Raw genomic sequence first — 10,159 nt, 5'->3', positions numbered from 1 at the left:
CGGTGAAGCGGGACACCTCCCGAAGCGTCTTTGTTCCGCTGGCTCTGTGATCGAGGACCGAGCGTCGACGGAACACCTCTTCTCCTGGGCCTTTTACTGCTTTTGAGCATGGAGCATGGTAAAAGGGGGTATGTGGAAGAGGGTCATGCCAGGGGGTGGAATGAATGTTTTCAATTACTAGAGTGGATGGGGCAGCACCAGACCCCATGGGAAGCAAAGGGAGCTGCACTGAATTCCCACACTCCACTTGACACACACGCCCCGCGACCCCCCTCCCCCCCACCTGTTAGTGCCACGTTTAACAGACTACAGCAAAGGGGACAGTCATCTCCGAAAAATACAGCATACGAAAACAATAAGATGGGACACGGACAAGTGAAGTGCGGAAACCACCGGAAGCAACGGCAAGACTGCGGTCCCTGAGCAGCGCACGACGGGTCGGTTCTGCGAACGTCCTCAAAGTGCTACAATCGAGAGACGCTTCCAGAGCCCCAGGGAGGACAAGGTGTAGCGGAGCAAAAGAGCCCCAATGAAGAACAGCGTGGGGCCACTTTCGTTCAACTCACTTCCAGTGTTCACAGCTCCTGGTCCAAACGGAGCCGTTTGGACACTTTAGCCTCCCTGGGGTTCTGCTGAGAACAATGAGGTGATGCGTTGTTCAGAGGCTCGCTCGCTCTCGCTCTCTCTCTCTCTCACACACACGTTCAAGAAGAAGGAGGAGGACACGTGGCGTCTTCCCCCTGGAACGGAGTGCCCCAATTCGGCCCGGTTCCGTTTCCCTGTGACAGCAGGAAGCAGCGCCGCTCTCGCTGCACTTCCGGAGCTTTCTGTGGTTGTCCTCAGGACCATTCCAGCGGCTGTGCGCCGCATGTCTTTCGAGATGCTCCGTTTGTTTCTTCCTCCTCTTCCTCGAACAGGACCCTTGCATTTGGGAAAGGGGTGCGGAATTAGTCGGTGCTGGCGGGTAACAATCTGAGGCTTGTGGACACTTCACTGACCCACCCGCCGCTGAGCGCATACACACGCGCACACACACACACACACACACACACACACGCAAACGCATGCATACACACACACACCACGTGTTCAGTCCCTCTGTCACCTTAAAGCAACAAAAGGAGCTACTGGTGATATGCCAACATTCCAACACTGATTGTGCGGCTGTGGCGGCCATTTGTGTTCACGGAATGGGGAAGTTGCCATGGTGATGTGGACACAACGTACTAGTCGCTGTGACAGCGCTCCAAGAGGAGCTGTTTCTCGTTGCCCGTCCTCCTTTCTCTGGGTGGCTGTTAAGTGCCTTCGCTGTTTAAAGTGCTTCTCTGGGCTGCGCTCAGTACCGCCCCCTTCCGGCCACCCTCTCTGTCACCTTGTTGGCACAAGTCTCTCAAACCGCTCTCTTCCCCTCCAGGCATTTAGTCCACTGACTGCACAGCTGTGACGGCAGTTGTAGGCAGATGCTTTAAAGCCCTTATTTCGTTAAAAAAAATAAAAATTGTACATATGCATTACGTTGTCAGTTGTTTTGATTTTGGTTTGAAAAAGAAACCCTTAATTCACATCCGTAACCACTGATCATCACGTTCAGCAGCGCAGCCAATCAGAGCCTTCATACGTGACACAGCACGGCCAATCGGCACCTACACAAGTGTCACATGATCCCGCCCCATGCTGAGGAACGTTACAGTCCGAACGGTCACTATGCGAAGGGGGCGGAGCTCTTAACAGGTGAAACCTGAGCCAGAAAAGTGTCGCACGTGACCCAGGAGCTACAGTACCGAGGTTTTCCGAACATCGTCGTCTCCTCTACACTAATGTTCACTTCAGCGCAAACTTTCGACTCTTTCAAGCAGTTTCAGGCTTTCGGTCTCTCACTACCTTCTGTTTTCTGCTTGCAGGCTGGGCATTGGGGGTAAATCTAGGGTAAATCTAGGGTCAATCTAGGCCATGGAAACTCCCTTGTTTCAGATCAAGATTTACTGCGTGGTGCCAGGGGACGTGCCCTGTCCCCCCTGGGGGGTGGACTTTCACTGGAACGCCTGGTGGAAGCGGGGCAGGGTGGTGGCACTCGGGGTGGGGCTGAACCCCAGAGGCAGCGGTGGCAGAGCCTCCTGTGGTGGGGCCGAAATGGCAGGCGGAGGTGCCACGAGACCCTCGGCCGCTTGGGACGCTGGAGGAGCGGGGGCTGCGGGGGTCGAGCCGGCGTAGCCCATCACCAGTCCAGAGCCCACGGGGCCGCTGTAGGATGGCGAGCCGAGCGGCAGGAAGCCCAGAAGGTGGAAGAAATCCGCGCTGCCGGCACACACGGGCTCGGCCGCACCCTTGGGGAGCAGAGCGTCCCCACATGGGCCTTCGGGGTCCCGGGGCTCGCCCAGCGTCGGCACAGGCAGCCCACTCTGCAGGTCCATCAGGAAGCTGTCCATCTCCATCTTGACGTATGAGGTAGAGCCAGACTGGTACTTGGGAAGGGGTGGCGCTGCCATCGGGGGGTGCTGCTGCTGCTGTTGGAGAGGGTGGGCGTGGTGGTGGTGATGATGGGACAGGCGGAGGGGCAGGGGACCGTGGGGGCAGTCCACTCCCGGCAGGCACGCCTGCGAAGGGTGGGCCGGCTGCAGGTGGGGGTCGTACAGGCCCACGGGGAAGCCCCCTGCGAAGCACTTGGCTCTGGAGGCGCCGCTACAGGCTAACTGGTCCAGCTCCTCCTTGACCCGGCCGGCGGAGGGTGTCGGCTCCGGCGGCTCCGCCTTCGCCCCCAGTTGCTCCTGCGGGTGGCTCTTCTTGGCGTGACGCGTCAGGTGGTCCTTGCGGCCGAAGCACTGCGCGCAGAGCGGACACAGGAAGTCCTTGCGTCCCGTATGCACCACCAGGTGGCGCCGCACATCTTTGCGCGTGTAGAAGCAGCGGTCGCAGTGGACGCAGGGGTGACGGCGCTCCCGCAGCCCACCGGTCGCCGCCGGCTTGCCCGAGTGGGCCCTCAGGTGCTCCAGCAGCGCCGCCGTGCTCTCGCAGCCCTGCAGACACACCTGCGGACAGCAGGGGGCAGAGCGGTGAAGCGGTGGCACCTTTGCGTTCCGACATGAGAGAGCGACCGAAAGTCACGCACCTTGCAGGTGAGGTCCCCGCTGGTGGCCGAGTGCATGGCAGCGTGACGCCGGTAGCCCAGCTTGGTGTGGTACAGCTTGCCGCAGTCCCCGCACCGGAAGGACTCCTTGTTGGGGTCGTGCGTCTGCAGGTGGTTCTTCAGGTGGTCCTTGCGGTGGAACATCTTCTCGCAGACGGAACACCGGTGGTTCTTCTGTGGAGAGTGCGTGGCCATGTGCCTGGGCGGAGAGCCAAGAGGGACGCTAGGAAACCCGCCCCGAGAGCGCAAACGGCCGGACGCGCGGCCCGTCGAGTCCCCGCACGTGTGTGTGCCGCCAGCCGAGGCCACGGTTACTTACGGCGACCGCCTTACCGGAGCAGTTTGTACTTGGACACAAAGGCCTTTGTGCAGCGCGGCTGGAAGCAGCGGAACACCTTGTCGCCCGTGTGGCTGTATCTCTGCAGCTGGACCCAGCCCTCAGACTGGCTCCTCCTCCTCCCCCCTGGCTCCTCCCACTCGGTGGCAGCCCTGCGCTCCGGGTGCAACTCGCCTCCACTGGCAGCCTCTCTGGCTCCTGGCTCCTGGCTCTCTGAGGTCAGGGTGACGGTCAGGGCATCAGTGGTCGCAATTGCTGCCATCGCAGCCCTAAGGTGCCAGTGCCATGAAGAGGTGGGCGGGGCTTGACTGCATTTCACGCTCTGATTGGACAACGCCTGCGCAGGAGGCGGACAATGGGCCCTTAGGCCGCCCAGTGAGAAAGGCCTTCACGCTGCGGCTCCGTCGGCCAAGTCTGCAAAGCGACAAATGAAAAGCACACTGGGATCATGGCAGGTCGACCTCATCTCCATGAAGCGTTTGAAAAGCTCCGAGGGGGGGTGAATGAGTGACCGTTTGCCAGAAGGATCAGCCACGAATGGCCTGCGGTCAGAGAGGGGCGAAGGAAAGATGGAGGGTACCTTCCCTGTGTTCGCAGGTGCAGTGCTTGCCGTCAGCCGGTTCCCATGGCGACTGCCGGTGGGTGTGGGGTTCGCCGTCATACATCCTTAGGAGCTGTGGGGAAATCGGGACAAAAACAGGGACCCCCTGGGGTTAGGCACAGCTGATATAGAATGCTGCCGCTGCCCGAGTTGAAGTGTTCGCATGTATCTTCTCTACTCGTTTCTCTGCACTGGTTTCCTATAGCTGCCCACATAAAATTCAAGACGCTGCTTATTGTCTACAAATGTATCAACAGAACCGCTCCAGGGTATCTACAGGACTTGATCAACCGCTACGCTCTTCCATGTTACATTTATTCATTTAGCTGACGCTTTTCTCCGAAGCGACTTACAGCATTAGGGTTATAATTATTTAAGCGTTTAATTCAGGGCAAGAAGCTTGATCAAGGGTACCACAGCTGGAGGCGGGGATCAAACCTATGACCTTCTGAGCCAAAGGCAGCAGTTCTAACCGCTACGCTACCGGCTGCCCGCGTGGTGGTTCCATGCATGGAAGGTAAAGCAAGGAGGTTCTTGGTTCTGGTTCCATTGTGGTGGAACGACCTCCCCCTCTCACTCAGAACTGCTGAATCTCTGTCCACATTTAAAAAGGGTCTTAAAACTCACCTCTCCCAGACTCACTTCGCCCATCATCTCTTAAGCTCATGTAAGGTGTAAATGTTCATGCACCACAACTTCATGATCATGCCCAGATAAGCCGCTACTCCTGTACTGGACGTAAATGCTTGCATCTCAAAGAAAGAAAAAAAAAAAAAAAACTGTAGGAAGGTGACCAGGAATCGTCTATTCTGCAAAGTGTATTCTCTGAGATGTGCGTTGCTTTGGAGAAAAGCGCCTGCAAAATGAATAAATGTAAATAAATGTAGGTAATTAGTATTTGCGCGCACGGCTCAGCGAAGACTCTGCTCTCAGACTCGCCACCCTGGCGTCTCCAGTAGAATCTCAGTTCTCCACCTCGAGGACAGGTGACGCACCAACGCAGCTCAGCGCTGTCCGGACAGGGTGTTTTCCACCACACCGGTACCACGTTCGAAGACCACCGCAAACTAACACAAGCCCCTTCCCTGCAGTACGGCACTCAGGGGAGAACAGAAGGCGGCCGGTTCAAATTACAGGATGTTTTGCCTGAGCCGCGTCCGCGCAGCGAGACGGCTCCGCGTTCTCCCTCGGCCCGTTCGAATACGCCACGCGGAACCGCCGAAATGGGCTTCGAACCGAAAAGCAGCAGCTTCCGCACTGCTGGGACCACAAGTCTGTTTGTAACTCTTTTTGTTCATAACTCATTTTGTTCATAACTCAAAGGCACTTTAACCACTGAGCCCCAGTCAATAAAAGGTTAAAAACATCATCACTCACTCTGCTGACAGGTTTCATTCTGCAGAAAAGAGGGTTGAACCTGATACTTCGGCAATTAAACTGAGCTTCTTACCAAATACTACTGAAGGCTTACAGAACATTTTTTTGCTCATTACAATGAATAACCTGTAGAATGACAATATGAGCTATGAACAAACTGGAAACTGTTTGCGGGTCTCATGATAAGACGAGGAGCCCGAGAGTTTGGAAAGAAAAGCTCTTCTGGAAAGTTCCACAGAAGGCTTCTACTGCACGTGACTCTCAACGACAGCACGGGCGCATCTATTCACCGTTAGAGACGAACCCCCCCAGGTGTGTGTTTCACGGAAGAAAAGTGCTCTGCGGTTGATGGACACACGGCGCTTTGCTCTCTGGCGTCCAACGGTCCCTAGGCTAAAGCACCTAAAAACCAGCAAATTCAGAAATAACTTTTTTTTGTAGATTTTTTATTGCGTTTCACACCGATTTACCAGTTTTTTTTTTAACTTCATTAAAGTTATCAATACAACACACAATTAAAACAGTCATCAAGAAATTTTCAACCATCAACCAAATTTAAAAAACTTACACTTCCTACAGTTGCTCAAGAAGGCTTCCTAAAAAGCCATTACATAAAATGCCCCATGAAAGAGAAACAAGCCCCCTTCCTGGCTTCAAAATATACAACTGACCTACGTCTTCCCCACACCAACACACCGATTTACCCATTTACACAGCTTTTACTGTACCTATTTACATATTCATCCATTCTTGATCAAGGCAAACTGCAGCTGGAAGGGGATTTGAACTCAGGACCTTCCCACTGGGAGGCGATTTCTGAAACGTGCCCTACCTGCTGCTGCCCATCCTCATCAAAAGGAGGAACAGGGTATAGAGGAGTAGAGGGGAAAAAAAAACAGAAAGTGACTGCAGGATGACAGACAGACAGACAGACACAGATATATATATACACACACACACACACAACCCTGGTCTCATTCCCGCTCTTCACGTGCACCCCCCATTGATTGATCAAACCTACCTGCTGCTCGCCGATCACCTGATCGCCCCCCTGAGGGAGCAACAAAGTAGCAAAACAGTAGCGACGCCGGGAGAGACTGACGCGCGCGAGCCCCTCCCGCCTCTTTCCCGCAATAAAATATATTTCCATAATAACCTGTATCCGGTCTCCCGAGGCCCCGCGTTTAACGGAGCGACCGAGCGACCGAAGCGAAGTGCGCGCAGATGAGATGATCCACCTAAAAGTTTCCAGCAACTCGCGGGTCAATCAATGCCAGGCGCAGGCGCAGGCGCAGGCGCAGGCGCAGGCGCAGGCGCAGGCGCAGGCGCAGGCGCAGGCGCAGGCGCAGGCGCAGGCGCAGGCGCAGGCGCAGGCGCAGGCGCAGGCGCAGGCGCAGGCGCAGGCGCAGGCGCAGGCGCAGGCGCAGGGTCGCGCGTGACGTGACTCAACTCGCACCTGGAGCCTCGGCCGGGCCGCCGCGCCAACATCCGCTCCTCCTTCGCCACTTTCCTACGATTTTTTTTTGTTTTGTTTCTTTTCTTTCTTTCTTATTTTTCGGGGCCTGACCGCTTCTGTCTCCTCGCGCTGCAGCGCTCGCGTCGCGGGGCGCGTGCATTGTGGGAGTGTGACGTCACACCACTTTCGCAAACTTTTCGGAAAAAATGAAACGTAATAATAATAATAATAATAATAATAATATTATACAAAAATAAAGGAAATGCAAAAAACAAGGGTACACCAACTTCTTGAAGAAAAACGAGACGAGAATGGGATAACTTTTAAAAGATATATTCAAAAATAAAAAAGTAAAAAAACAAGAAGGATAAACTTGTTTAGAAAAATAAAAGTGATGGCTTTTTTTTTTTTTTTTAAAGTTGGGTAAACTGAAAGATAAAAGAAATAGTTATTAATTTGTAGAAAATAATGGATAAAAACAATAAGAAAAAGAAAGACGAAAGTTGATCAGATTTTTAAAAATTAAGGATAAACTTGAAAAAAACTGAAAAACAAACTTTTAAATACAATAAATTAAATCAAAATCAAGGGTGAGAACACTTTAAAATAAAAAACAATGCCGGATAACCTTGAAAAATAAATTTGGCAATGAAGAGTATAACACTGGAATAACAATGTGTGGTATACATGTGGTATACAGTACTGTATTTTATAATTAATACCGAGCAGTGTGTTTTAATGCTCGCTAAGGCTGTTCAGTTCAAATTAGTGCGATTACACTATTAACGATTGGTGATAATAACTTTTATCATTTTTATATATAAATATAATTTTTAGTCTTATTACTTGTTTGCTTAATTTTGTTACAATGCAATCAAAATGATATACATTTAATACGTTTTTGAAATAACATCGATATATATATTAAAATACATGAATATAAATTGTATACATAGTTGATTTTATTTATTCTTTTAAATATTCCATATGGATAATGGCTGGTGGTGTTACATTTACATTTATTCATTTAACAGACGCTTTTGTCCAAAGCGACGGTACATCTCTCAGCAAAAGTACAATTTATGCATTTCACTGAGAGAAGGAGACATAGCTGCAGACATGAAAGTCTCAAGCAAACCTAGTTTGTTCCCTACCATTTGCTACACTGAGGTTCATCGTTTGAGTAGGTGCATAAGACACAGCATAGACAAATCCTGATACCACCCCACCAATTCTTTATTTTTTTTTTTTAAATTTTATAAGATGCACAAATGACAGAGTAGTGGCTGAATAAAGGTTGTATCTGGGGATGCTTCAGGTGTTACGATGCGTGAACAGTTACACCGTAAATGAGCTGGAGAGATCTTGGGCGAAGTGGATCTGAAAAAGGTGGGTTTTCAGACCCTTCTTGAAAACAGACAGAGTTTCCGCAGTTCTGAGTGACGGGGGAAGGTCGTTCCACCACAACGGATCCGGAACCGAGAACCTCCGAGCTTTGCCTTTCGTGCGTGGGACCACCAAGCGAGCACAAGTAGATGAGCGAAGGGGCCTGGCTGGGGTGTACCGGTTGATCAAGTCCTGTAAATAGCCGGAAGCAGTTCTGTTGATGCATTTGTACACAGTAACCAGGGTTTTGAATTTGATTCGCGCAGCTATAGGAAGCCAGTGCAGAGGGATGAGTAGAGGAGATACATGGGTGCGCTTTGGCAAATCAAACACAACTCGTGCAGCAGCATTCTGCAGAAGCTGCAGAGATTTGATGGCATTAGCAGGAAGGCCACACGGAAGAGAGCTGCAGTAGTCCATGAGGTTACATGAGGTTCTGGTTTATTCTTATGATTGTGTAAAAGAAGTCTATACACTCTCGTGATAAAGAGTTTTCATACTGATGAGAGAGCGCGTTTTATACACACATCTTCTCATCCATTGTGCTCTTCGTCAAAGTCTTCGCTCGTTTTTCTTTTATTACTTATTTTACATGTCACGTGAACCTCGAACACACCGACCGAGTTGAGCGCAGGAATGTGAGCCTGTGGAAAACGAAAAGAGCGCTTGGATGATGCAAAATAACTGACACACACTGACTGACACTGACTGTGAATTTTAGGGTTGGAGGCTGAAAACTGTAACATTGTTTTTTTATCACAAACGCGCAGGCGAACACAATGTGTCTCTGTTTGCATTTATTTCACATGATTTATATCCAAACGGCGTTTCTCCAGAGCAGGAGCCGCTTCACGAAAACGAATAAGTATTTTAAAAAACGTAATAAAATGTAATATAAATTAAAAGTCCGGAAACACACGTTGCCGCAAGGCCCCTCGCGCCATTCCGCTCGTTGCGGGGGGTCTTGCGGCGCCCCTCCTGACCCTGGGGGCGGGGCCTAGCCCAGAGTTGGGGGGGGGGGTGACTGAGCGCAATCACTTCCAGGGCAGTTTTGCCGTTCGGTGACGCCCTCCACCCCGCCCCCGCCCCTCCCCAGCTGTACGCCACACAGGGCTGGTTGGCCCCTAGCTCGGCTCTCCCCGGCGTTAGCCTGGGGGTCTGGGGGTGCTTGGGCATTGGGGTACGTTACCATGGGGCTGGTCGGGTGAAAGATATACACAGTACTCCCCCATTATTAAAATATCATATTTAAATTGTACAACATTGAGTCACCGTTCAGACTGACAACAAAGTCGATGAAGTCGGGGGGAGGGGGCGGTGTTTCCGCCAACATTTTGACACTCAGAAGTGTTAGAGCGTTTGGGCACAGCGGAGGAAAAAAAGCGTCTGCTAAATGACTAAATGTACAGGCCTGAATGCTAAACGTGAGTGTTATCAATTACTTGTATGAAATGTTTACAATTTTTGAAAATATTACATTCATGAAAATTAACATTTCAAAAATAGTTATCTAAGAGTTTTCTAAGCAAAATGTCTCTAAGATTATTACGAACATGAATTAGTTACTTACAAAAATCAGTTCGTGAGTTTGTTTAATCTCACTGTGTTCAGATCCCCTTACATTTGTTTACATTCATTCATTCATTTAGTTGATGCTTTTCTCCAAAGTGACTTTACAGCAATTTAGGGTAAGTACCTTGCTCAAGGATACAACAGCTGGCAACGGGATTCAAACCTGTGACCTTTTGGAAACTTAGCAGCTATAAGTCTAACCTTCACACTCGGAGCTGCCTTTGACAGGTTTTGTTTTTAAAATGTGTAATTCCGTTGTGAAAAACAGAGTGAAAAGACAGACGGAGGTGAATGGTTTTCAATGAA

At 50.9% G+C, this 10,159-nt stretch overlaps 1 protein-coding gene across 6 annotated transcripts; it reads right to left on the bottom strand.

The window, feature by feature from the left end:
• Window positions 1-1,057: 1,057 nt before the first annotated feature.
• On the bottom strand, window positions 1,058-7,037 carry LOC114910465 (zinc finger protein PLAGL2-like). 6 transcript variants are annotated; one of them, XM_029251616.1, is made up of 6 exons: window positions 6,168-6,249; window positions 5,730-5,841; window positions 4,042-4,135; window positions 3,458-3,875; window positions 3,107-3,323; window positions 1,058-3,026 (listed from the first exon to the last, which is right to left on the bottom strand). In XM_029251616.1, the coding sequence occupies exons 4-6, from the start codon at window positions 3,721-3,723 to the stop codon at window positions 2,031-2,033; spliced, it is 1,479 nt and encodes a 492-aa protein (XP_029107449.1). In that variant the 5' UTR covers window positions 3,724-3,875; window positions 4,042-4,135; window positions 5,730-5,841; window positions 6,168-6,249; the 3' UTR covers window positions 1,058-2,030. The 6 variants fall into 6 exon arrangements, with proteins under 6 accessions (XP_029107449.1, XP_029107450.1, XP_029107448.1 ...); XM_029251617.1 differs by lacking the exons at window positions 5,730-5,841; window positions 6,168-6,249 and adding an exon at window positions 6,896-7,037; XM_029251615.1 differs by lacking the exons at window positions 5,730-5,841; window positions 6,168-6,249 and adding an exon at window positions 6,461-6,676.
• Between the last annotated feature and the right edge of the window lie 3,122 nt (window positions 7,038-10,159).

Source organism: Scleropages formosus, chromosome 5 (genome assembly GCF_900964775.1).
Source record: "Scleropages formosus chromosome 5, fSclFor1.1, whole genome shotgun sequence".
Classification (NCBI taxonomy): Eukaryota; Metazoa; Chordata; class Actinopteri; order Osteoglossiformes; family Osteoglossidae; genus Scleropages; species Scleropages formosus.
The sequence above is the reverse complement of the archived record's forward strand: the minus strand, read 5'-3'. Positions and strand labels throughout refer to the sequence as shown.